The following is a 27,611-nucleotide window of genomic DNA, read 5'->3' as shown; positions in this document are numbered from 1 at the left end:
ACAACAACAACAACAAAAAGCTTGACGGTATTACCTGATCTGGTGTTTTAATCTGGAACATTGCCGCAGACGTCACAGATGGCGTAAGGGTCAGGTTTCACCTTCATCAGCAGAAAAAAAGAGAATTATTCCAGATTTGATCACTGCTTCTGTTGCTTGCCACATGTTGTGTCTTCAAAAGACTTTGCAGAACAAAGCTGGCGCTACAGCATTTATTGTTCTTCATTGACAGACATGAAAATAAAGAAACTTTTAAGAACAGTTGCTACAGTCTTTTATGTTTGTGGCTGCACACAGAGCCAGGCAGCACTGCTCCTCGCTTTCACCTGATCACACATTCATTAGATCAGAAGACGTGCTAATGAATTTCTAATGTAAACCCATTGATTTGTTTCTCTGTATTGTCATATTAAAATCACATTATTTCTGTGTGTTTATTGGAAATTTAGATAATAGAAAGAAAAAATATCAAGAATTTAAATTCATCAAATTAAACAATAATCATAACAACAAAAAGGACCTAAGAATAAAACTGAAATAAAATAACTATGCAGTACAGTTAAGATAACAAGGTGTGATGTGAGGAATTGAGAATGAGAATGGAATGCGGTGTCATCACAGGTTGACCAGAGTTAGGGACTACCAAGATGGCGTCAAAATGCGTGCATGACTTCCCGAGATTGGTTGGACAGAAGGCCTGGTGTTATCTGGATTTAGGGGCTCAGTTGAAACATGGGAGCCAGTGCTGGCTCCCATGTCAGCATTAGCAGCCAGAGATAATCAACTATGATCCTGCACGTCTCTGAGGACAATCCTGGCATAATATTTATGGAGGTTAGTGAGAGATAAAGCAGAAAAAGCTCATGTTCCCCAACTACGAATTCTCCAAAGACTCGTAAACAAGGCTTGTTGCAGTCTTGATTGGCTCTGACTTGCTCTATGGACTGCTCCGCCCCCAAAACAATAAAAAGTACAATGAAATAAGTATTTACATTTTTTTATCCAAAAATAATCATCTCTGCCCAGACACAACCTGTTCAGATTAACAGTGAAGCCTGTGAGGTTCCAGAATATCTGACAGAGCCAGAGAAAACTACTTTTATTTGAAACAAATCCCTGAAAACATCGACATTTTTACTGGAGTGAAAACTTGAGTTTGATAAAGTATCAAACTCTTAAATTACTGGATACTCTACTGGATACTGTAAGTAGCTTATCTGAATAAAAAAATCCACATAGACAGACAGATGGACGGACGGACGGATGGATATGTGTACAGTCATACCCAGTAGATGAGATATATTAATGGAAATTCATTTATTCATTATATTTAATAACTCCATAACTAAATGAGACAAATCAAACAAATGAATTCCACACAGACTGCATGACCCTGTTTTGTTAGTTATGATGACATTCTTCTTACAGCTAAAACATACATTAAAAACATATCTATTAAAAAAAAGAAAAATCTCTGTTGGTGTAGAACATAAAAAGGTTTAAAACCTGCTTAAAGGTAATTATTTTCAAAAATGTATTTCAACCTGACTAGAACTTCTATTCTAATGGGCTGAATATGACTGGCCATAAAAATACATTTGCTGTTGTTTCTCCATTCCTTTGTTTTTCTTCCTGACAGGGCGGGTATGAATGGTTATCTGCTCAGGCTCAGCCAGACACATGTGAGCTGGAATGAGAGCCTGTACCGCAGTGACGATGACTCAGCCTCTTCTGTTGCCATGGAAACACTGCATCTTTGCAATCAGTCCCTTAGTAACAGCGCGGTTGCTAGGGAACAAACCCAAGTGCAGGGCAGTGTTGGCGTGAGGAACAGAGTTTGTGTGCATTCACTAAGTACATGTGACCCGTTGTCTCCATCGGCGAATCCCCCCCCCGCCCCAAACACACACACACACACACACACACACACACACACACACCCACACACACACACACACGCACGCACACACACACACACTCACACACACACACAAACACACACACGCACACAAACACACACACGCACACGCACGCACACATACACACACACACACACACTCACACACACACACACAGACACACACACCCACACACACACACACACACACAGACGCACACACACACACACTCACACACACACACACAGACACACACACACACACAGACGCACACACACACACACACAGACGCACACACACACACACACACACACACACACACTCACACACACACACACAGACACACACACCCACACACACACCCACACCCACACACACTCACACACACACACACAGACACACACACACACACACCTGCACACACACGCACAAACACACCCCCACACTCACACACACACACACACACACACACACACACACACACACACACACACACACACACACACACACACACACACACACACACACACACACACACACACACACACACACCTGCCCACGAATAAATCAAATACGATTTTATCAGATTTCTGCTGCACAGAATGACCAGGTAACTGGTCATTTCCCCCTTTTGTTTACATTGTAATTTTTTGCAAAGCAAATTTAATTCTGAAAAGTGTGGCTTGGATAAGGCTTCAGTCCCATTTGATGCGATACCCTTAAATAAAAGCGATGATACTGGCAGTGGAATGTAGGCGGAGATGTCTCGAAGAGGATTTGTGATTCTGAGGTGGTTTTGTTGGAGCAGCTTGAAACCCACGAAGCGGGCAAAAAGAAGGTTGGAGAGTGGGTCAGCAGGCGAAGACGGGGGATGGAGGAGTGGACCACCGTGGTGTTAATCTGGTTCTGTAAGAAATCTGTCACAAGAACGTTTGATGAAGGGTTCTGAAGTCGGTGTGGCAACTTTGGGAGAACAGAGAGCGCCAGGTTAAGCTCAGCAGAGGTAAGCAGACATTAATAACTTCTTCAGAAGCTCTGGGAATAATAACAATGAGAGCAGAGTTGACTTGACTCTACCAACAAGGTTGATCATCAGACAACCTGCAGTTCCTTCAATCTCCAGCTGTTTGGCTTTAGGAAAATTACAGAAAGGTGCACCATCTGAAGAAGGCATCCTGTGTTCGCACACACACAAAAGACACACACACTAGGATCATCACAGAAACAGGCCGGTGGTAACTCTGGAGGAGCTGCAGAGATCCTCCACAGGAGGGAAGATCAGCTGACAGGACGACATGTAGTCATTCCCTCCATAAAGCTGACTTTCATGTAAAAGTGAAAAGCAGAGATTTTTATTTTCACAAAAAGTCATAAATGTTTGTGGAATAGTGGCAAAAAGTGAGAGTAAAATTTATCAGTTTGAGCTCATTTTAAAATGCCAACAATTCTGAAAAGAATTTCCAACACGATGTTTGGTAGCGTTGAGTAAGTACAATCAATACTTTATTAAATGACACAGTGGTGACAGTGTCATGCTTCAGGGATCTATTTTTCAACAGTAATAATGTTATTTATGGTGCTTTGAACTTAAAATTAATTTCTTAAACAGCTAAATATTAGATTGACTTCATTTTCATATTTCCAGTTATTAAATCATTGATCACTGCCATAATTGTTAAATAGATTAAGAATCTGCTCTCCAGAAAGGTAACTGATCTCTAATTTTGTGAAAACTAATCAAGCAGTACTCGCTCGTAATAATGTTTTATCTTTTGAGTTGTGAAATAGTGTTTGGAATGAAATACACACCAAGTTTGTCACTTTGTCCAAACAAATTCTTAAGCTCATTTAGATCTAACCTGACTCCTCAACAAAACTCTTCAATGCAATGTGTGTTTGCTCCTTAATGACTCTCTATTTATTTATTTGCATGTTGGTCATACTTCAGTGTTTCCAAACATCAAACCAATTTGAACATCAGTCACAAACAACAAAAATAAAAACAAAACGAAGGTGTTTATTGTTGAGGGAGAAAAAAAGCCTACATATGTGAAAAAGTGATTGTCCCTTTAACTTATAAACTGGTTGGGCCAAAATTTTGTTTTTGTAGCCAGAAGAATTTATGCAGAAGCTAAATGTAGCATAGTTACTTGTTTATGCTTTGAAATGGTACTGTTTGCCTGAAAAAAATAAATACTCCATCCCATGTAAAAAAAAAAAAAAAGACTTACACTGGAGCATGCTAACTGGCTCCATATCAAACAAAATCTGATAAAACACACAATGCAGAACAACAGCATCTGAATAAAAACAGAAATCTGAGTAATGTATGTCAAATGTGGGTAAAACTAAAAAACTAACAGTCCTGTTTTTGCTTCTATAACTTGATGCTCCTCCCTCCTTTGACCCAGCAGCCTGCAAACCTGTTTTTGTCTTTATGCTGCACAATAAAAATCCACATTAATAAACGGGAATATGAGAGCTAACTAGCCCAAGAGCCCATCCATGGCAAGCTACTCCTACAAACAGAGCCCTGTTTGTTTGGATGCATTGACGTCATAGCTGACGCATGGCTGCCTGGAGTGGCCGGCTCCATCAAAGGCCTCTGCTCAGATCCGCACAGAGGTATTATTAGCCAGCAGAGGGAGATAGATGGAGAAGGGGGGGCATAGGTGGAGGAGGTCAAAAAGAGGCTGGGCTCAATAGGGAGGGTGAGAAGACGAGGTGAACAGTGAAGTTTCAGGTTGTATGTTTTTTTCCCCTTATCAGCAATAAAGAAAGCAAACAATAACTTCACATCTTTAAAGTGAAAACTGAACCACTTGTAAAATCAATAGACTTGTTTATAAGTTACAGTTAAATGACAGAAGTGGAAAAAAATTCATTCCAAATTCATCAAAATAGAAATGAACTGTTGTGGTGGATCCACATATTAGCTCTCTTCTGCCACTTAGTGGACAAAAACGGAACTTGGTGCTTTTGAAATTTGCATTTACTCACTTATACAAAAGAATACTAGTGTATTTTCTTTTTATGTATAACGTGCAAAACATTTTCAAGAAATATGCTCTCTGTTTATTTACTTTACATATTCGTTGTTTTCTGAAACCGTCTTTGTTCTTTTATGCTTATTTTTTTTACTTTTCTTGACTCTGCATGTTTCTTCTGATCAAAATGTTATTTTGCATATTTTTTTTTTCAATTTTAGTTTTAAAATATTAGAACTTACAAATAACTTCTTTTTTTGTCTGTCTGACGAGATCATTGTAGATCAGATGTTACGAATTGTTAGTACAAAGAAAAACAAACTGTTACTCAGTACCCGAGGAGCACTTTTACAGATAATTTTTTTGCTCTTCAGTTATTTTTTGGACGGCTACATGTTACTGCTGCTTGAGTAAAATGTTGAAACGTTGATATTCTTGTTGGAGCATCATTTTGGGTGCTCTGCATCTGGCCGCCTCAGAGGGTGGCGGTACCACATCACGAGGCTCGCTGTGCCACCGTGAGTCCCCCGCAGAAGAAGAAGTAGAAGACGACGTAGAAGTGAAAGAAGAAGAACGCCGTCGTATGCTAGCTATAATGACAAGTTGCTAAGCAGTTATTGAGACTTGACAGAGCATAAATGTGAAGAACGAAGCTGCGGAAATACTCGTGTAGCGCTGCGGGTAGGATATGCAGCGCTCCAAAAGGTAATGAGCCGTAAAGCCCCGGGGTCTCGGCTCAGCGGCGCCCACAAACTGCGGCCACACTGGAACGACTGGCAGCCCAGGTTGGTTGGTGCTCTTCTCAAAATAAAACGGCGGCTCTCGGGGGGCCTGGGTGTCTTGCTGTGTTGGGCTGTGGCCAGATGGGAGCCAGATACCTCCGTGTTTTCACTTCAGTCTTACTCCCTCTTCTCCGTTTAACCGTTTTATGTTACGGTCTGTGAAGTAGCTGGAGCTGCAGTAGCAACACAAGCTGTTTTAACCAGCCTCCATCACGGTGTGCCGAGCTCAGAGCTAACGCTACTCGGAGGACGTTAGGAGCGACGGCTGTTTGGGGTTTACTGACAAGTGGCGTGTGGAACATATGAGCCAAAGACGAAATTAAATGAATTCTCATCCTAATGTCAACACATTCCCTGTGAACATTAGTCCGAACGTGAAGCTTTAGCCCGTTAGCATTAATGCACCTCTGTTCGCGCTGGCTAACGATGCTAGTCAGCTGAAGGAAGCCGCCACCCTGCTGTGTAATGTTACCTACCTCCAAGTCACTTCCGGAAACCACTGGATGCTAAAATAGGACTGTGCTGACATTGTTTCTCGTTGCGGTGATAATTCATAAACATGGCAAGTCAACACAGCAATGAATGAACCCCGACAGTCAGTGGAGCGTCGTGGCGGAAGCCCTTTGTGGTGCAGCAATCTGTTAAAGGCCCGAGCTCACTGTGAGACAAGCAGTGTAGAAAGCACATTACCTGTCAGTTCTGTGTGTGAGACTTCAGACCACATCTCACCAATATCTATTGCGTTTAGAGTCAGTAGGATGCACCTGCAGCGCGGTAAGTCATCATGACAACCCCGACCCGCACAGGTCAGCCTCAGTGTCTCACGCTTTGATTTCAGCAAACTGGAAACAGCTCAGAGCGGGAGCATGCAGAGAGCAAGGCGTCAGGAACAGCAACGAACAGGCTGTAAATCTGTCAACAGATACTGATCTGTTCAGTTCAACCACCCAGGAAGAAACTATGTAAACCCACACAAGTTCATTTCCTCTGATTTATGGTGATGCACTGTTTGGTGACCAACAAGTGTTTTAACAAAAAAACTGAAAACAATTGACATAATACATTTCCTTACTCCTCGCTGTGAGACATTCTCAGAACAAATCACCACTGAGTCACAATCTTAGGAAAACGTTCAAATCCACTAAATGAATCTTTTGATGACTACTTCGGGTGTGATTAACTCACATCTTCCTGACTCTTTTCTTTCTTTTCCATCACGACTTCCTTTAAGCTTTAAGATCTTATGCACAAAATTCTGTTTGGTTTGGACTTGAAGTTTGGTTAGTCAAATTACAGTGCTGTGAATGTGTCTACCTCCTTACACTTTCATTTTCTTAAATGATTTCAAATATTTCCAGCCTTCTGCCTGTGTCGTCAGCAGGACAGTTGAGACCAAACTCTATTTAATTGCAAGGCAATTGAAGATGTCTTAAATGGTCATAGCCAATATTAGTACTACTCTAACTTTTCTTACATTAGTTAGAGTGCCATGCTATTTATTACAAACAGTAATAACTGTTTTTCCTTTGGAAATTGATGTTTACACAGAAGCAAAGAACTCCAACACACAGAATGAGTCAGATATTCCCACACCTGTTGTTCAATGCAGCATAAAATGGAGTCATATCAATAAGAAGCTAAATAAATGGCTAGTTTTTTCAGTGCCAGAGCAGCAGATGTTGGCCTTAAGCACTTCTTATTTTTTTCTTATTTTTTTCGTTTTGAAACAAAAAAAGATGAATTTTAATTTGAAGCAGCTGCCGTCTGAAGTCTGTCTGCACTGAAAGCAGAAATACATCAACAGTTTTTGTTTGTGTATTACAAGTCACATCTTTATCATAACATCCACCAATGTTATTGCTTAATAACACTGTCTTAATATTGTGCAACCTTTGTATGCCTCTTGTTAAATCTGACCCTGCAACAGATCTCTAGAATATAGTCACAGCTTTCAGCCCATGAGGTTTTGTTTCCAAACAGCCAGTCATCTTAAAGTTGACTGATTTTGGTATTAAGCTAAGGTATTGCTGATGCATTCCATCTACATTCAATATACAGTCTGATTATGGTCATATCTCTGTTTCACTTTCCTAAATCATTAAGAATTACAATGTCACTGCTGATTCTTTCCTGTTGCTGGTCTATTCCAAGATTTAGGTTGCCTGGAATAGGGCACCTGATGCCAATCTGAATCTTGGCTTATAAAAACCAGGGCAGTAAAACCTTTTTTTTCTGTGCTTTTTCCATGAACACCTCAGAGGTGACGGCGTGTCATCCCTACAGGATAAAGTGAAGTCCAGAGAACTTGGTTCTGGACCACTATATGACGTATTGCCCTCCACGTGCCCTGAACAGCCTCCGCTCCACAGTGATGCCTACGTTGCTGCAGATGCACATCAGGAGGAGGGTAAGGCTGTCTAAGAATAGAGGCATTCTCTATAAGGAGAGGCTCTATTTAATTCACAGTCCGGGGCTGCGATGTAATTTTCTGTAGACATAAGTCACAAAATCTACCAGGTAGCTTATGGTTCTAGAGGGCTTACTCCACTAGAGGTATCATCACTTCAGTGGTTGTCTGCATTGCAGTTAGCCTGGTTACTCACCAAACATTAAGGTTCAAGGTTGTAGATTTTCATATTGAGATCCAAAATGTAGGTTATGAAAGAGAATGCCAGGTCATTTTTATAACTGTTCTTTAGCTGATTTAGCATTGACAATTACCAACCTGATACAGAAAAACAAAGCAGAATTGACTTTAAAAAATGTTGTTGTTGGGTTTTTTTTTTAAACACAGACATGAATGCACTGAATTACAAATTTTTTTGATAACTCTTCAGAAGTATTGCACATTCAAATACACCAATAACTTCACAAACTTTGTCAAACACGTAAAAATAAAACTACTTTCATTTGTTCAGTGCAGTTAGTAGTAGAGCAGCCAATGGAAAATAAATGACAAAGAAATTGAAGCTGATAAAAACAATAGGTTGACAATGTGAAACATGTCAAATAAACTGCAACAAATGGTTTTCAAATGGTTCATTAAGAGCAATTAGGAATCCTAAATATAATGTAAAATAAATAATAAAACATGACATCACTCTGAGCTTAGAATTAGACTGAATAGATCTATTCTTATGAATTGGTCACATTATTACTGATGCCCCATCTAGACTTTTTTTCAATATTGGGACCAATATAGATATTATTTGATCAGTGCCTCGCTAACTTCCTCCCCATTATTTTATTATAAAAGGAGGGAACTTGTTTATTGCACATTAATATATGTTTCTATTCATAATATCAGTAGGAACTGTTCACCATGAAGCAGCAGAAAAATCCAAGAGGCCACAATATTTACTCCCTTACATTCACAGACGGCATAGTTATTTATGTTGTTATAGTTATTAATAGCTATTTTATAATTTCAAAGTGTCTGGCTGGTGTCACAAGATGAGAACTTTAACAAAAATACTCCGAATTGCATGGTGACCAAAGAGGGTTGTACGTTTCTCTTTTGCTCTAACCTTTCACGTTTCCTCTCCATAGCTGGATATGAAGTTGAGCCCAGTGTGTGTGATACAGCATTTGGTTGGAAGTCGCTGGGGGAAGAGTTGAGGCCCAATGACGTGACGTCGGATCTGACTACTTTTCAGCATGGAAATCGTGCTTTAGCTTCAAAGGAAATGAGGAAATCGCAGGGTAAGCAGGGACAACCTGGTGAAGCTCTGACATAAGAATTTAGTCATGGAAGTAGTCATCAAATGATCAGTATGTGAAAAGCTGTGATCTCAAAGGAATGCCTGGATGAGACATTTTGTAGGATGTAATATTTAAAATGATTAATTCAGACTCTAAGCAACTCTGACAAAAACAGTTGAATGAACTCTTAGCTGAACAGCTAAGATAGCTGTGTGTCATATGTGGTAAGTCAAGTTTATCATTAACCATGTTGTTCATAGATATCTGACAACCAAATTTAAAAAAACACGCTTTGCTATGATTTCAACCTGTTTTTAAAAGTGCTATATAAATGAACTTGACATTAATATTTCAGCAATAAGGCAGTTCAAAGTGCTTTATATGACAAAAGAATAGCACAATGACTAATTATGAAACGAGAAACAAACATTACATTTTGTTAAATTCCATCATCAAAAACATCAGGAACAATCATCAGATATAGTTGAAATATATTGATCAATTGTTCCAGTTGTTATAAATCAAAGGCAGCTGTAACAAATGGGTTTTTAGCCTTGATTGAAAGGAACTCAGTGTTTGTTCCAGACTGGTGGTTTATGGTAGGGACATTGTGTTTCCCTCAAGAAAGAAAAGACTTTCAGATCAATCATAATTTATATAGTTATCAGATTTTTTAGCAAAAGTATTGCAGTTAAAGTTCTCCTGTTGCTGCATTCTGACTGTGGTACGTTTCTGACTAAGATTAGTTTGAACAAACTGATTCCACTGTTTTTTAGGATCAAATACATGCTTCATTGTAAGATGCAGCTTTTGTCTTACATGGTGTGTTTCAATTCACAATGATAGGATTGGAAATAAGTAAAGAGAAAAGAAGACAAAAAGAAAAACAACCTATATTGTCAACATAAGCTAATTATTGGAAAAAAAAAAGTTAAACAAAGCCCGTACTGGGGTGAAGCCAATATTAAAAATGCTGGCCACAATCAATTTCTTCCTTCTTTTAAGCTGCCGTCAAGATTTCCAAGCGCCGTGATTTCACAGGTTGAGAATAAAACGTCCAGAAAACATTCTAAAGGCGTGTGTGTTTGGGTGCGTTGGTGCAGACAGAGGGATGGCTCACTCGGAGGAGTCTCGACTGGCCAACCTCCTGCGCAGAGTCTCCAGGGAAGACGACCGTGACCGCAGGTTGGCCACCCTAAAGCAGCTGAAGGAGTTCATCAGCCATGGCGAGAGCAAAGTGGTCAGTCATGTTCACGTTGTTTTCCTTTTGACCATCGTAGTCACAAGACTACAGTGCATCAAACCACAGTTGCTGTTCACAGCTAGGAATGTTGTGCCGTCTTCTTTTGCAGTAATCTGTCTCACCCTGTGTGTCTCATTTCAGACCATGGTCAAACAGCTGGACACCATCCTCAGCACCTTGAATGATATCTTGAATGAGAGGTAAGAGGCTGTGAGCTGCAAGTTTGTGAAACGGTGTGCTTGTGTGGAAAAATGCAAAAATGTGGGATATGATAGATTCAGGACTAATTATCCTGTCTTTAAGTGTGATTGAAATCATTCTTCAAGATCTGAAGAGATTGGGTAATGGGCCCAGTTGTGCACAGTTCAATGTGTCAGTATAACCCTAGCTTGAGAAAGCGCTATGCGTAGAAGAGCCAACACGTAGGGACCAAACTGGCTCACAACAGAATGTTGCGGTACTTGAATTAATAAAATCAATGTGCTTCTTGGCCAGTTTCAATGGTAGGGTGAGGCACTGGAAACACTGGGAATCGGCTGTACAGGCCTGTATTGGATCAATACCAAAAATATGCAGTATTGCACAACTGCACGTTTTCAAATGTTAAAGTTAAAAAGAAAACATAAAAGAACGTTTCACACAAGCACACGGTGAATTATAATTTGCGGCTTGGAAAAGAAGCCCTGTAATAAGGGAGTAGAACTGAACTGTCATAAAGGAGGGAACACAAAAAACTGTTTAAAAATTATTATATAAAACCAACTTTTTTTAGCTTTATGTCATATTATGATTTTATTCCCTCATCAAAATCATACCTGGACTGTTGCCCTGATTCTTTCATGCATATTAGAGAAACCTCTTAATCTCCATGGCAACCATTCAGCTGTGGACCGAGCCACACCTTACAGAAGTAGCTCCTCTTCAGAGCTGCCGTTTCCTAGAAGAGCAGACTTCTCCCTTTATTCCCCCTCTCAGATCCTCCAGACTAGCCAGCAGCAATTAGCAAACTCCTGGTGGAACTTTACATTTGCTGAACTCATGATACGAGTTGCTCCAAGCTTCTCTCATTTCTGGACTTTGTTTCATTCATGGCTCTGAACCCTGGTGATAAATGTCTCCTTCCTGGCATCAGGTCTCATGAACACAGTTTAGTTTTCTAGCAGTGACTCTTCCTGTATGGTGTGTGTGTGACCTTTGCTCCGTCCTCTGCATGGTTCCCATCCACAGCAGTAAGCTGCTGTGGGAGCTGCGTCAGGAAGCAGCGGCCTGCGTCGGCCTCCTCTGCACGGTGCTCAGCTACGAGGCGGAACGCATCTTCAAGTGGCTTTTCACAAAGTTTAACTCTGGTGGTCGTGATGAAGTGAAGCTGCTGTACCTGGTGGCAGCACAGCGGGCTCTGGAGGCTGCCGGGGAGAGGAAGGCCTTCTCTCACATTATGCAGGTAATCGCTCTCTCACACCCTGTGGACCACAGTTGTTCTAAAGCTCAGCACAGCTGTGCTGAGTGTAAGGTGTTGAAGGGCAGAGCCTGTAGGAACTGTGGTATGCTCTCTGCTCCAGCTGGTGATGAGCAACCTGCAGTCCATCTTGGAGAACGTGGACACCCCAGAGCTGCTCTGTCAGAGCGTCAAGTGTATTCTCCAGGTGGCCCGCTGCTACCCGCATGTCTTCAGCACCAACTTCCGGGTGAGCATTCCAACATTCCTAACTTCCTGCTTTAAGTCTGATGCATCCACACTTGCCTTGACCTGAGCTCCTTTGCAATTAGCAAAAGCACCAAGTTTAATTAAAGCTGCAGTAAGTAACTTTTATAAAAATATGTTTTACATTTTGTTAAAATTGTCACCTTGTCGTGACTGTATGGTGTAAGACAGATCTGTGAAAAGTTTAGCTCCTCTGCCTTCTTTTACTGCTAACTAAAAACAACCAATCAGAGCCCACTGGCAGGTCTTAGCGCTGTCAATCACAATTGCATATGGTCCTGCCCATCTCCCTCTTGTTCTATGCTAAGCTGCAGCTAAGTCTAGTTAGCATAGATAGACAATTTTCCTGCATTTTTTCTGTACATTTAGCAGCAAGTACATGGGATTGATTGACAGTACTCAGCCTCTCCTCCTGGCTCTGATTGGTTGTTTTTGGTTGGCAACGGTGCATTTTTTTCAGATGGCAATAGAAGCTCAAGAAGGAAATTATCTGTCTCATAACATGGTGACAGTTTTAACAATTATGAATGCACTTTACATGAGTTTTGTGTCTGGATATGTGTGCAAAAGGAACATTTGTCTGGAAAATTATTAGCATTTCCGTAAATCATTGCATTAGTTGTCGCTCACCTAAGCCAATCTCAATTAATCAGTTGGTCTCATAATAAATTAAACTTAGGAAATTTTTGAAAATCGAGCAGAGAAACACGGATTTCTGACCTGGGATGTGAGAATCCTGCTGACGATAGAACAACATCTGGACTCAGCTGCTCCAGTTCCTCATGTCTGTCCATATTCTCCCACAGGACACAGTGGACATCTTAGTGGGCTGGCACATCGACCACACCCAGAGGCAATCACTCACTCAGCAGGTTTCAGGTCAGTTTGTTTTCTGTTGTCGTCACATTTCTGGGCATATTCCAGACCCTTATTAAACAACAGAGTGTTTTGTCAGTCCGCTTTGATGTGGACAACGGAGGTCTTTTCATATCTTATTTTATGTTTTGCGTTTAATTTTAGCTTAAACAAAAACAAAATGAACAAAACTGTGTATTTCTCCATGTGTCAAAGTCCAGGAACTGCAACCGTCGTGTTAGTCTCAGGCTGCATGCACGTTCAACTCAAAAAATTATAATACGTGAAACTCATTGTACAGAAATATCATGCATAGTGAAATATTTCAAGCCCTTATTTACAGATAATGAAAGCCCCCAAATCCAGAAAATGAGAATATTACAGAGTGATGGAAGTAAAGATGAGAAGGGGGGAAAAAAAGGGGAAAATATCACAATATTTTGTCATATTGGTAGCCAAGCTGTATGGAAGCATACAGCTTGGCATCAGTCTAAATGTTGTCTAATGAGTCTCCACTGTGTAGGTTGGTTACAGAGTCTGGAGCAGTTCTGGGTGGCAGACCTCACCTTCTCCACCACCCTACTGGGCCAGTTCCTAGAAGACATGGAGGCATATGCTGAGGTGACTTCATGTTTTTGTCTCTAAAGTGATTTGTATTCATATTCTACTTTGGGCTTGTAGATTATGGAAGAAATAGAAGACCTTTCTCAGAGTAGTAGTTTTACTGACTTAAAACTACTACTCTGACTTGATGAGTGATGTATATTAAGAGTACCTGCTCTGTGTAGGACCTGAGTCATGTGACGTCAGGTGAGGCGGTGGATGAAGACATCCCCCCTCCTTCTGTGTCCCTGCCCAAGCTGGCAGCTCTGCTGAGGGTCTTCAGCACCGTGGTCCGCAGCATCGGAGAGAGATTCAGTCCTGTTAGAGGACCCCCCATCACTGAAATCTACGTCAATGATGTAAGAGCACTTCACAGGGAAAGTTTCCATTTATTTTAGTCCTAAACTACAACTGTGTTATGTTTTGTCTGGATTTTATTTGTCTGGCCTACAGTTAATAGTGCAAAGAAAAATGATGCATAGATTTGAAGTCACTTTTAATGAAACCCAACCCAGTTTTCAAACATGATTTGACATTTCCTGTCGGTAGTGACGTTAAAATAAAGTGACCTCCTCTGCCGTTTGCCTTTAAAGGTTTTAAACCGAGTTCTGGCGTGTGTGACTGCAGCCAAGCAGGTCCAGTTCTCCGAGGCCGTTCTCACAGCAGGGAATGAGTGTGTGGGTGTGTTGCTGGCCAGTGTGGAGCCCACTGGTCAGCTCATGGAGGCGGTCCTCGCTTACGGCCTGGACCAGCTGGACTGCTGCCTGGCCTGTGGCTCCGACTACAGCCTGGCTGTCCTCAGTCTGCTCACTCTGGTATTCTCACTTACACAGTTCCTATCATTTTGGCTTTTAATTACTGAATAAATTAATTGTGATGAATGTTGAAATAAATGTCTTCTCATTTAGTAATTGATATACGATTAACTGGAGCATAAAGAATCTATGTGGATATAAATATATTCTCCCCAGAACTCTTCAGGTGGCAGTTTTAGCTTCACCTGGTTCATATTTCATAAAGCATTCTTAAAATAAGCAACTTTTGCTGTCCAGTTACTAATCAGTTAATCCAAAAATTAATAAAAAATTAATTGATTAATTTCTGCTCAGTTTTATTATCGCCTGCCCGCAGTTGTACCTGAAGTTGTGAATGTTTCTCAGATTGTGGATCAGGTGAACACCAAACTTCCTGTGTCGTTTGTTGAGAAGCTCCTGGCTCCGGACTCCCATCTTCTGAATCTCCGTTTCCATCCAGAGAAGGAGGTATGAAAACATTTGAGCTACGTCTGCTAAACTGCCAGCAATGTTTAGACATCACAGAAAAATGCAAAATACGTTTTATTAAAACATGGCAGAAATGACTTTCATTACTCCGCTTTAAAAAGTGAGTGCTTGAAGTCAGAGTCTGGACTGTGATATGACTAATAGAAAAAAATGGGAGAAAAAATTTAAATCATAAAACAATTATAATACTGCCTCTTTCAAACAACTGTGATCTGCTTGAATATACAACCAAAGAGGACTTCTGCTCTGCATTAATTTGATTTTCTTATGCGCTTCTAGGTGATTACTAGGCTAAATATTAATCTATGACCTATTGCATACAACAAGAAAACATGTTTACATTGTTAGACAGAGCAAAGTGTGCGGGTGGTTAAACACTTGTTGTAAAGCCCAGGTCGTTTGTGATTATGAACCTTTCTCCTGTCCCGCATCTCCTAAAAAACACTATTGGATTTCCTAGTATTCCTCCATCTTTGTTGACAATTGTCTGTTTGGAAAATTGATTTATCACCCAGTGGTTGTACATGTGGTTGTATAGAAAAAGCTGATTCATTTTAAAGCTTCTTACTGCCTCATTTCAGGGCTGGATGGATGTAAAAAGAACCCATTGTAATAACCTGCTAATTTCTCTAGTAACAAGGTGTTCATCAGTTAATGTGCCTGATCTGGTTAATATGTTAGCCATAAATGGCCAAGGTTTTAGTCTCAAAACCATGTGAGAAAAGACTTCATAACCCTTTCCATTGGACACTTGCTTTCCCTCCACCAATTAGGTGCTGAATCTTCTCACACGGTGCAACTGAGGATTTGTTCAGCTGGGTTGGTGCTACATGGAAGGAAATGACTAGTCAAACTCTAGATAGTGAGAAAAATTCTAGATCGAGTATCAGTGACAATTCTTAAAGGCAGATCTATTCAAACTAATTCTATGCTCTGTGTGATGCCATGCTTTATTATTCATTTTACATTAAATTTAGAATTCCTAATTTCACTTTCTGCACCATTTGAAAGAACCTTAGTTGCAGTTTATTTTACGTTGGACCAATGTTGTCAACTTGATATAAACCTCAGCTAACGGTATCAGAAGTAAAAGAAGTGGATCAGTGCATGTATGAGTGTGTGTGTCTTCCACAGGTGATGGCTGCTGTTCACAGTGTCTACCAGGCTCTGCTGAGCCTCAAGAACATCCCCACCCTGGAGGCAGCCTATAAGCTGGTGCTGGGTGAGATGGCGTGTGCTCTGTGTAGCCTGATGGAGAGCCTGGTTCCCCCCGAGAGGAACACGGCGCCGGGCAGCACATGCTCAGCCATCCAGCACCCTGCTTTCACCTCTCTCAGCATGCCTCTGGACAAAGCTCAGTTCACCCTGATCTTCAACCTCAGCACCCTCACCACTATTGGAAACACCAAGAATTCCCTCATAGGGGTACGCCCTGTTATTGCTCAAGACAAAAAATAACTTACAAGTAACTTTTCAGCAAGATATAGGCTCTAGCTTTACGTCAATAATTTTTTTAATATTGATGAAAAAGTACTAGTTCAATTGGCAGATTATTTCACTTATAAAATTGCATTTTTCCATGTCATAAATGAAATAATCTACCAATGGAACTACTGCTTTATTTTTTTAATCAATCAAAAGGACTTACTGACTTAAAACAACCTACTATATCTTTGATGCAACATAACTTGTAAGTTAAACACTTGAAATAAGACTAAACTGAGACATTTGCCCTAGAATCTAGACCAAGAATACTTGGTAAGATTTAGTGTTTTTACAGTGTTAGGGCAGATGCTTGCTCTATGAATTATTGCAGATGTTTACGGTGGCATGAACTGAAGCTGATGCCTGTTCTGTCTGTGTGTCTCTCTAGATGTGGGCATTGAGTCCAACAGTCTTCACTCTGCTGAGTCAAAACCTGACTGTGGTTCACTCTGAGCTGGCTGTGTTCTACCCTGCCATTCAGTACGCTGTGCTCTACTCCCTGTACTCACACTGCACCAGGTAAAGACACAGAATCCCTTATTGGAATTTTATTGGTCCAGGCTTGATCCGCAACAAACTGCATCAATCCCATGTGGAAAATGAGGTATAAATTGTGGAATTTGACATAAAGAATTTTGAATTTTACTGTACAATTTGGCTTTTTGATCAAACTAATATCGTCAAACCAAAGTGTCCGATTATTGAACCCCGACAGAGTCAAAATAAACTCGTGTTTTGAGCCATATCCAGATCATGAATGTTCACGAGGTCTGGTTGTCCCAGACTGTACTGATAAAACTTAAGAAACTGCTAAAATATGATTAAGTATTTAGCTATCAGCATTTAAGGGTTAGGGTTAAGATCTTCTTAAAGCTAAATGATGTTGAGCTGGGGATGGGCCTATATCGTATTGTTTATCATATGTCGTCATAAGAATTTTGATTCGCCTTTGTCAAAATAAATTTCAATTACTGATGTTTTAAAAATAAAAAAATCTGTCCGTTCAGTCAGGATTGTTATTTTTTTATATTTTCTCTGCTGTTTGTTCAAAAAGTGTCAATAAATATGATTAAATCCTGTCTGAGAAGCTTAGTGATAAAAATCACACTGCTTTACATGAATTTGTGTCCTAAATAAGAGTATTACAAATGTTTTCAAGAGCAGTATTTTTGTTTGTACAGTAGCACTATGGTTTCTGTACCATACAGTAACATCCATGGTGACTGCATAAACTGCTCTCATTGTCATGCTTATTGTTATCACAATACCTTCAAACATAGATCGACGAGGCAAAGTAGAAGGAAACGTGTAGTGTTCAAAGATTTTTACAAACATTAAGCAGTTGAAAATATTGCCAGTTATTTCTATTCAGCCCTCCTTAGTCAGAAGTGGGTAGAACAAATTTTGAGGTAAACCTCCTGGGCCTAGTCCTGAGGTTCTCTTTATTAGTCTTACTTTTTTTTTTTGTCTGTAGTAACATACTTGATATCAGGTGGTCGGTGAAGTTGAAGTCAGCTGTTGTTCCCTGGGCCAACAGCAGGGGGCGGTGTCAAACTGTCAATATAGCAACAGTGTACTTCTAACATATGAAGCAACCTGTACTCATATAAACCGGATTTCTTTTTCAAAAAAATATAAAATGGATCAGAAGATGAATATTCATAAGCAGTTGTTATTCAAGACTGTTTATTACAAACACATGGAAGACAATACCTCCACTCTGTTGTTTGAAAATGTAATTCCAGATTTCCACTATCCTGTGGTCACCTTTTGTTTTTCCTTTGCAGACACGATCATTTTATCTCATCCAGCTTGTCGTCATCGTCTCCCTCCCTGTTCGACGGAGCCGTCATCAGCACGGTGACCACCGCCACAAAGAAACACTTCGGCACACTCCTCAGTCTCCTCGGCAACCTGCTGTCAAAGGAGCACCTTTACCCAGATGCCAGGTTTGGGACGCACACACTGTGGGGGACATGAAGGAGATGACTAGCAAAAGAAAAAAATCAAGTAATGGGTTCAGATGTTGCAATCTGTATTTTTGAAACAAATACCAGCAAAATTTAATATTTAACTTCCCTTTGGCATCAACTAAAATTTTTAAATTTGAATTTAATAAAACTATCAGACATACACATATAGAAAACTGTTCTGAAGGGTTTGTGTGTGTGTGTGAGTGTGTGTGTGTGTGTGTGTGTGTGCGTGCGTGTGTGTGTGTGTGTGTGTGTGTGTGTGTGTGTGTGTGTGTGTGTGTGTGTGTATTTATATAAAATCCCTTCCGTTATATGTAACAAATGTGTATTACAAAAACATCTATTTATTGCTCAGTTATGGAATAAAGCCCTTCCCTTCTTTTGTTGAATTTTTAGGAACAGTAATAAATAAATCTGTGGTGGAAGTAATTATTTATTTTTAGTCTTCCTTATTGTCTGATAGTGCATGTTAATAGGCCCAGTAGAGATGAGAAATGGCTGTTAAAGCAGAGTAGATTTCCATGCGCTGCCTGTTTGTTGCTGCAGGAAGCTCCTGTTGACCTGGGCCCAGGAAGTGTCTCTGCTCATGGTGAAGTCAGACACCTACAGCCCACTCTTCTCCCTGCCGTCATTCAGCAGGTTCTGCAGAGGCCTGCTGGATAATGGTGAGGCCAGACATCCTCGCTTCCTCTTTCAATGCTGTCCCTAGACACACGTTTGACTCATGTTATTATCTATTCCATTTTCTGCTCAGCTCTACATGAAGATCACAGTATCTGCCTTCAAACATCCCATAGCTTACAGGTCCTCTCTCCATGCCTGTCTACTGAGCTACTGCAGAGGTGAGCTTCACTCTGCAGGCCTGGACGCCTGGATTTAGCTCTGTGCTGCAGACGTTAGCGCAGGCTCTCATGGCCAGTCTCTATTCTGTGTGTTTGATCTGCCAGGTGCATGGACGTGTGCAGAGTTCAGCTGGTGCACTCGGCAGTAAGAGTACGCCAGGCCTTTGCCAAACTTCTCCGAACCATTCCCCTGGACGTGGCTCTGAGGTAGGACCTCCTCATGTTCATCTGAGCTGAATCTGTTGATGTGAGGTGACATGAGTCAGATGGTTTTTGTTTTGTTTGCAGCAACCATAGCCAATCTGAGGTCAGAGAGATTTCTCTGGCTATTCGCCACCACATGAGCCGGGCACCAAGCAGCACTTTCCACCCCCAGGACTTCAGTGACTTAATCAGCTTCATCTTGTATGGAGTCCTTCATCGTGGAGGGTACGGCTCACTGCCACATTTCAGCTCTCTAACTATTCTTTTGAACGCTCTTAACACTTCAAACACACAATAGACTTCTCAAACTGCCCTGGATGCACAACAACACAGATTTTCCATGTAAACCAGACACTCAAATCACATTTGGTCTTATTGCATCATTGTACAGTCTGACAACTTCTAATTCTGTTGGTTACTGTACACACACCTCTTCCTCCGTTAGGAAAATAAAAAAAAAAAAAAATGTATTAGCAACTATAATAGAATGTCTGAGCCGTTGATATAAACTCCAACCTCAGTCCACTTCTTGTGAAGATTCTCAAATGGGTTTTTCTTTGAATTCCGCTCTAGCCTGTGATTGTCTCTGTTGCATTTTCCTTTCACACTGAGCTTTGTGAATAATCTGCTTCTTTAATGATGACTTTTAGGCATCATTGAATGACTTTTAGTCACCATTTAAGAAAATGACAGTCTTTGTGGAGACTGCCAATGTCTGTTCTAGACATCTGACCAATCAGCAGTCATCCCCATTTGTCTGTTCTTCTGACCCTGGAGATCAGGAAGTGCAAGTGTTTGGAGCAGGACTGAAAGTATTGACCAGATTTATTGTGATAAATTTATTATTGAAATAATTGTCAACTAATTTAGTAATCAATTAATCAACTGGAGAATGCAGAATGCCATTTGCTGAAAGAATCTGAGCAGTAATTAAGCCAAAACTATAACTGTGAAAAAAAACAACAAAAGAAATCAAAAAAATACATTTTGAATTTAAGATTCTTTCAGTAAAAAATGTACTGAAAGAATGTTGCTATTGCAATAACATGTTTATTTTCTTATTAAAAAGAATTGTAATTATTTATTTGCATCTTCTTAATCTATTTCTTATTTTGTGTAAAAAAATCTGATGTGGTTAAATAAATCTACAGAATATCATTTTTATTTATTTATTTTTATCTGGTTGCTTACGAAAATAATTGATTACAAAAATAATTTGTTAGTTGCTGCCTTAGATTGGATTTAATTAGCTTGTTGGGTGAGATGCAATGAGATTCCAACATTTAAGTGACAGTTAAAAAAAAAATCAGACACTAAATTTTGGGTTTTTGTGCTCTTAAAGCCATAATCATCAAAATCACATAAAAAAATGAAAGCTTGAAATATCTCAGTGGATGTAGAATGAATTCATTTAATTAGTTTCACTTTCTGAAATGAGTGACAAAACATATTGAATATTTTTTAACAATGTTATTTTATAAATGATGTAAAAGGCTTGATGTTAAATGTGAGCCACATTTCAGCTTTCCTGTTTCTTTCTCTGCAGCAAGGAGCCGTGGTTGGAGCGGCTGTACTACAGCTGCCAACGGCTGGACAAGCGGGAACGCCGTGGGAGTGTGGACAGCAGCCGGCCGGACATGGTGCCACGGGCGCTGCTGAAAACCGAGGTGGTGCTGTGGCAGTGGGCCGTCTGGGAGGCGGCGCAGTTCACCGTGTTGTCGAAGCTCCGCACGCCTCTGGGCCGAGCTCAGGACACCTTCCAGACCATCGAGGGTAAATGAAAATAATGGAGGACCCAATTTCAAAGCATAAAATTACAAAGTCAACTTTATTTTAAGTTACATTTGAAAACATTGAAAGCATTTTTATAACAATTGAACGTAACACGGCTACTTTGATTGTGCTATAAAAGGGCATTATGTGCCTGGAAAACGCATGATACTGCCCCTTTAAATAAAGTTTGGATTTTCACTGTAAGCTGCTGAGTTTCTGTTTTTGCGGTTGCATTTCAGGGATGATCCGAAGCCTGGCCGCACACAGTCTGAACCCGGAGCAGGACCTTGGCGCCTGGGCCGGACCTGGAAGTGACGGAGACGGCCACCACTCAAACCAACTGCGCCTTACGCTGCTGCTGCAGTACCTGGAGAACCTGGAGAAGCTCATGTACAACGCCTACGAAGGCTGTGCTAACGCTCTTACTGCTCCACCAAAGGTGTGTAGAAGTGGCAGAAATGACCCCTGACCTCACTGTTGCTTGAACAATGCCATTATAAGCTGTTATATCAAAAGATTTAAGGATGTATTCACACCATCTCTGCTCAGTCCACTTTAATCCAATGCCAGTCCGTTTACCTAGAAAGTCCAGTTTGTTTAGATGTGAATGTGATGCAGACGAAAAAAGCGAACTTTGGTCTAGATTCAGTAGAAGTGAACTCTGGTGCGGTTCCAATGCATTTGTGAATTGATTCTGGGTAAATAAAACCAAAACAAACACTAGTCTAACGCTGAAGGAAGAAATGACTCATGGTCTTTTGCCAAAGACAAAACGGAATTCCTACAACCTCTAAAGTCTGACACCACTCCATTGTTTACATTGGGTAAGACAGAAGTTGTGTTCAGTGTCTTCTTTGCAGGTTTTTGTGTTGTTTCCTTCAGTGGTTATTTCAGCGCCCCCACTGGTGAGGAGGGGAAGAGGTTGCTCGACGGATTTGGTTTGACTCAGTGCAGACAGAAAGAATCGGACTGAGTCCAGCAGACTGTCACGTGTAGGAACACCACAAATCCCTGGCTGTGATTTTAATGAGGTGTTGTGTCATTCTTGTCTATTTCAGGCCATTAAGACTTTCTTCTACACAAACCGTCAGACCTGCCAGGACTGGCTGACGAGAATCCGCCTGGCCTTGATGAGAGTCGGCCTTCTGTCTGGCCAGCCTGCAGTGACTGTCCGCCATGGCTTTGACTTGCTCGCAGAGTTTAAGAACAGTGGTACCCAGGTCAGTACTCTCCCAGGTTTCCACCGACTCCTATCTTTTTAGGATAGGAGTCCAGGTTTTATTAGGTTATGGTTTCTTGGTTAGATGAGTATGCTGTCTGCTCAATAGGCTTCAGAGCTGGAAGTTCCCCTTGCACTGCTAGTGGAAGCTCTGTGTGAGTTGCGTTGCCCTGAGGCCATCCAGGGCCTGGCGGCCTGGAGCCTCCTGACCTCTGGGAAGAACCTGGGCTGGCTGTCATCGGTTGCCCTACAGGCTGAGGGACGGTGAGCACCGAACCTTGGACCTCAGATATTTTGCTCATGTGTCGCATTGCCTTTTATTCCCTTGTTGCCCATTATCAAATGTGTGTTTGTTTAGGTTTGAGAAAGCAGCTTTAGAGTATCAGGATCAACTCTCTGCTGTGACTGGAATGGACTGCAGTATCAAAAGCTCTGACAGTTGCCTACTCAAGCTGTCCAGCAGCACGTCTAGCCCCAAACACACCAGCAATGGTAAGTCACCATACTTTATGTATGGCAAAAAAATACAATCCCAGATTTCATTATGGATTTACAAGTCACTTTTTTCACTTCTGATTCCGATGTCTGAGGTTTAGTGTTGTCCGATACGATACCAAAAATCTGTGTTGAATCGACTTAAAATGTTTCTGTTTGAAAACTGACATAAATATATACAGATGTATTTGATTTGCACCAGTACAAAGTACAGCACACTTAAACATACCAACACCTTCAAACATGGAAAAACAACACAACTTTCAATTGTTCAGTCAGTGTAATTGGAAACCTAAGAATCCTTCTCTATGTGGAACTGTTGCTGTCCCTCTGAACAGGTGACAACAGGAAGACGGTGCTGCTGAAGGCCAGTGAGTGTTCACCTGAGGTAGTCAACTTCCTGGCCAACAAGGCCTGCCAGTGCTATGTGTCACTCTGTGACTGGGCCTCGGTCAGAGAGTGGCAGGCCACAGCCAGCGCCCTCAAGCAGAACTCCACCAACCCGGTCAGCATCAACCTGAGGACAGATTTCAACTACATCCAGGCTCTGTCCCGCTTCGAGGAGGGAGACCTGGCCGAGTGCCGGGCGCAGCTGGAGCTGCTGCCCGGAGAGGACTACAGCTCTCTTGGCAGCAACAAGGACAAGCTTGGTAAGTGTAGAGAGCGACTGAACCTTGAACTGTGTATGTGGACGGTGAAGCATTTCCTAATGAGGTGATGTGATGCATACATGTGCTCAGATTTGAAGAGGCTTCTGCCCTCCATGAGTCCCGATCCCACTGAGCTGCAGAGAGCCATCGAGGTGCAACTGCTGCGCAGTGCTGTCGGTGCCATGGCGAAAGTCAATCAGCAGCAGGAGCAGAGGAACACGTCCAGTCCAGAGTGAGCAACCACACCTCTCTTCTGAAACAAAGCTGAGCATTTTATTAGGAACGCATAGACCTGTCACAATAACTGGACAAAATACTGTCCAGTAAAATGTTGTTTTGAGACCATTTTCAAGTGATGTGTTGATAACGGTATAATCATGCACATCTGCCCTCTCAAGAACCACTGAGCTTTGATTTAAACTAGGGCTGGAACGATTAATCGGATTAATCATCATGAGTCGATTACTGAAATAATTGCCAGCTACTTTAATAATCGTCAACCTTAATACATGCGATTAATCTGAAAATTTGAACATAGAAATTTTACATAATGCAGATTAAAGGAACTGCCTATTTTGACCTCTAAACCTCTGCCAGCGTTATGAACGCCATACAGTGAGCGATGGACAGCAACAGGTGAAAGTTTTCCGTGACTGCAGAGAGCAACAAAAGTTGAGCTTTTTTTTTTTAGCTTTGTTTTGTATCGTTAGCCTGCGTAAATCTGCAGACATGTTTGGTTTGAGACAATAAAATATTTTTTAAAAATGTTGATACAGTGATGGTTTTTGATATCGGATGTATCGACAGTTTGTTTCTACTTCAAGCTTACAAGGTTAGGCACAGTGATTATTCAGAGCACCAGAGTGTGATTAATCTGATCAAATTTTCTAATTCATTGACAGCACTTAGGCACCTCAAATCTTGAAGTGATTGAAATGTGTGGTGTTATGAACCTGTTTGATGTTGCAGTACGTTGGTGCGATGTTTGAAGCAGACAGGGAGGATCTGCCTGGGCCCCCTCCGCCTGTCCACCCTCACTCTGTCGGACGCCCTGCCCACCCTGTCCACCCTGCAGCTGCACTGCACCACTGCCCTGGAGAATACCCTCACAGGCCAAGACGTGAGCACCAGCAAATCCCACAACGAGCTGCAATTTCATAAACACACCTTCGTTGCTAAAACGACTTGTGCTCACTCTTGGTTTGATTTGCAGGACTGTGTGATTCCTCTTAGCAGTGAAGCATTAAACTCTTGTAAACAACAAGATGTGCAGCTTTTCCTCCAAGCACTAAGATATTCCACCTTCCAAAGACAACTTATCCAAAAGCTCCAGAAGGGTAATAATAAATGAAACAGAATTATTAAATTTATCAGGGAAATATCCTGAAATCATCCTGAATGTCTTGTTTTGCCACCTTCCATGTTGCCTAGGTTACTCCTCCTCAATAGATGGCCATCTTTTGGAACTTTGTCTAACCGCTGCCAAATTTGCCCGCAAGAAAGGCAACATAGCTCTAGCGTCTCGTCTCCTTGGCCAGTGCAGTGATGGGACACAGGAAGAGAAGCAGGAGGAAGATCTGTGTCAGGGGTTTAAGCGGCTCTCTTTGGACGGCACTGTGGGGGAGAAATGGGGACCAGAGGTTCACATAGAAAAGGCCAAAGTGCTGCGAACTGCAGGTATGGAACAGACTTTCCTCCACCTTCATTTCCATCTCCTGTGATTTGTTCCTCCTTTCAGATCTACATGAAATCAGGATAGGAACGATGAATCTGATTAATCGGCAGCTAATTTAGAAATGGATTATTCGTTAACTGGAGTATACACACTCAAAGAAAGGCCATTTTCTGAAAGAAGCGCACCCTCGGTAGCAGTAATTAAGCCAAAACTGGACAAAAAAATATATGTATTAAAACGTATACAAACAGGAAGTTAAATTAGAAGGGGGTCAAAATGTATATGCGTTGCAGTGATTGGTCAGACAAGTAAGAAATAAAGAAAACATTAAGATGATTGGGCAGACTGTTTAATATTTTTCACAAAATTTGCAAATATCAAATACCAAACAAGTTAACAAGTCTTATTGGTGATGACAGACAAATTTGGCTTATTTAATTTTACATGATTATATTAAGGAGAAGTTTTCAACTGATCATATTAATTCAAACAAGTGATTTCTCTAAATTACTACTTTTCTATTCATTATTGATGTATTTCTGATTATAGAGCCACTTAAAACCTTGTAAGAATGTAAAGATGACTGATATTAAGTGTATTGAACTTTTTGTGTCTGACCAGTGAGAGACATTACCATAAGAGTGACAGATTGATGACCACATAGATGTTATGTGGCACTTTTTCAAAATAAATGTTTACTTTCCGAAGACAGAATGAACACTGTCATAGAAAAAAGTGACTAAGTAAAGAACATGGGGTTGAAACTTTACTTACTTTGATTTCAACCCACAGAAACTGTGAGCCCACAGTTTCTGAGTGGACAAACCAGAATGATGCAGAGTTGAGATTTGCAGTTGTCTTAACTCTGTTCAGTTTCCTTTAAGAAAGTCTCCGTTGTCTGCAGGCCAGTCAGTGGCTGCCATGGAGATGCTGAGCGGGGCAGCTCTGTCCTACTGCCAGCTGGGGAAGAATGAGGGTGCAGCCTGCCGCTCTCTGCTGACTCTCTGCAAATGGTTGCTTGCTGACTGGAAGGACATGACACCCCAGCTTAAACAGGCAGGAATCATGATTATGGTTTGAGCTTTACAGGTGTTGGCAGCTTCTTTTTTACACTGTTATATGAATACCAAACATTACAACTGCCCCTTTAAAATAGCACAATGTTCTATTGTGCTGCAGTGCTATGTGAATTAAACTTTTTTTGAGCTTTACATCACATTATAATGTTACTCCCTCATTAAAATTATATCTGATCCTTTCTTTTATGTTTGAGACATTCTTTAATCTCCATGACAACCATTCAGGTTCCAAAAGCACCTAGATGGACCTAACCCTGCCTTCAAGGCGCAGCTCCTCCTCAGAGCTGCATTTTCAAAGTCTGCGAGTTTTCTGTTCTCAGAGCAGCCCTCCCCTGTAAAACCTCCACTCAGACTAGCCAGCAGCATTTAATGACTGGAACTGTTCATAATGAACTGCTGAGCAACAACTTATTGCAACACTGGTAAAACGTTAAAGGGTCACAGAGATAGAGGTCCAATTTTAGGGAGTTCAGTTAGAAAATCTTATTTGATCTATAGCATTTTTTTAACCAGAAAATGCTAAAGATAGCATTTTGTTACCTTGATTGTAACATAGTTACTTGATTGTGCTTTAAAATAGCACTATGTGCCTGGTGAAAGCATAATACTGCCCCTTTAAATGTGATCCGTTTATGACGGCGCGATTTGTTTCAGGTGGTAAAGAAGTCAGGAGCTGTGAACTCGGCTGCTTTAGGCAACATGTCACCTCTGAGCCGAAATATAGCCGAGCTGCTGGAGCTTCCTCTGGAAGATCAGAGCATTCCTCACATCACTCCAGTGACATCAGGTAAAGCTGGATGACTAATACACAATGAGTGTTAATATCCCATTCTAATATTGTTGTTTTTTTCTGTTAATGTGTAAAAAAACAACAACAAAAAATGTCCAGAAAGCTCATGATGTCTGGCTTTATGCTGGTATTAGTGGTCTCTTATTTCTTGAATCTCTCCAGTGAACGTGGGAGTGGGGGAACCAGACTTTGTTCTGGGCCAGCTCTACCAGCTGTCCACCAGCCTGGCCCCAGAAATGGCCAAGTCCTGGGCGGCTCTGGCCAGTTGGGCCTACCGCTGGGGCAGGAAGGTGGTGGATAACGCCAGGTTAGTGAACCCTCCTGCACACTGACCGTTGTTGTTTCACGGTCAGGTTTACGACTAAGCTGTG

At 41.2% G+C, this 27,611-nt stretch overlaps 1 protein-coding gene across 2 annotated transcripts in view; it reads left to right on the top strand.

The window, feature by feature from the left end:
- The first annotated feature begins 5,441 nt into the window (after positions 1–5,441).
- Positions 5,442–27,611, top strand: part of smg1 (SMG1 nonsense mediated mRNA decay associated PI3K related kinase) — a 43,890-nt gene continuing 21,720 nt past the window's right edge. Inside the window, exons 1-32 of one of the 2 annotated variants that reach the window (XM_055035339.1) lie at positions 5,442–5,670; positions 7,926–8,074; positions 9,217–9,369; positions 10,473–10,609; positions 10,754–10,812; positions 11,840–12,053; positions 12,172–12,297; positions 13,121–13,193; positions 13,693–13,790; positions 13,958–14,131; positions 14,366–14,587; positions 14,933–15,034; positions 16,190–16,480; positions 16,929–17,059; positions 18,328–18,489; positions 19,060–19,178; positions 19,268–19,355; positions 19,461–19,562; positions 19,644–19,784; positions 21,106–21,332; positions 21,572–21,771; positions 22,391–22,552; positions 22,661–22,815; positions 22,910–23,043; positions 23,385–23,696; positions 23,787–23,928; positions 24,666–24,816; positions 24,910–25,033; positions 25,128–25,373; positions 26,276–26,427; positions 27,105–27,237; positions 27,403–27,547. In XM_055035339.1, coding sequence (XP_054891314.1) covers positions 5,594–5,670; positions 7,926–8,074; positions 9,217–9,369; positions 10,473–10,609; positions 10,754–10,812; positions 11,840–12,053; positions 12,172–12,297; positions 13,121–13,193; positions 13,693–13,790; positions 13,958–14,131; positions 14,366–14,587; positions 14,933–15,034; positions 16,190–16,480; positions 16,929–17,059; positions 18,328–18,489; positions 19,060–19,178; positions 19,268–19,355; positions 19,461–19,562; positions 19,644–19,784; positions 21,106–21,332; positions 21,572–21,771; positions 22,391–22,552; positions 22,661–22,815; positions 22,910–23,043; positions 23,385–23,696; positions 23,787–23,928; positions 24,666–24,816; positions 24,910–25,033; positions 25,128–25,373; positions 26,276–26,427; positions 27,105–27,237; positions 27,403–27,547 — 4,901 coding nt within the window. In that variant the 5' untranslated portion in view covers positions 5,442–5,593. Of the gene's footprint in view, positions 5,671–7,925; positions 8,075–9,216; positions 9,370–10,472; positions 10,813–11,839; positions 12,054–12,171; positions 12,298–13,120; positions 13,194–13,692; positions 13,791–13,957; positions 14,132–14,365; positions 14,588–14,932; positions 15,035–16,189; positions 16,481–16,928; positions 17,060–18,327; positions 18,490–19,059; positions 19,179–19,267; positions 19,356–19,460; positions 19,563–19,643; positions 19,785–21,105; positions 21,333–21,571; positions 21,772–22,390; positions 22,553–22,660; positions 22,816–22,909; positions 23,044–23,384; positions 23,697–23,786; positions 23,929–24,665; positions 24,817–24,909; positions 25,034–25,127; positions 25,374–26,275; positions 26,428–27,104; positions 27,238–27,402; positions 27,548–27,611 lie in introns of both variants that reach the window. The other variant, XM_055035338.1, reaches the window with a different exon arrangement.

The sequence above is a fragment of the Poeciliopsis prolifica genome, unplaced genomic scaffold, assembly GCF_027474105.1.
Source record: "Poeciliopsis prolifica strain line A6 unplaced genomic scaffold, Auburn_PproV2 SCAFFOLD010, whole genome shotgun sequence".
NCBI classification, from domain to species: domain Eukaryota; kingdom Metazoa; phylum Chordata; class Actinopteri; order Cyprinodontiformes; family Poeciliidae; genus Poeciliopsis; species Poeciliopsis prolifica.
The sequence above is the reverse complement of the archived record's forward strand: the minus strand, read 5'-3'. Positions and strand labels throughout refer to the sequence as shown.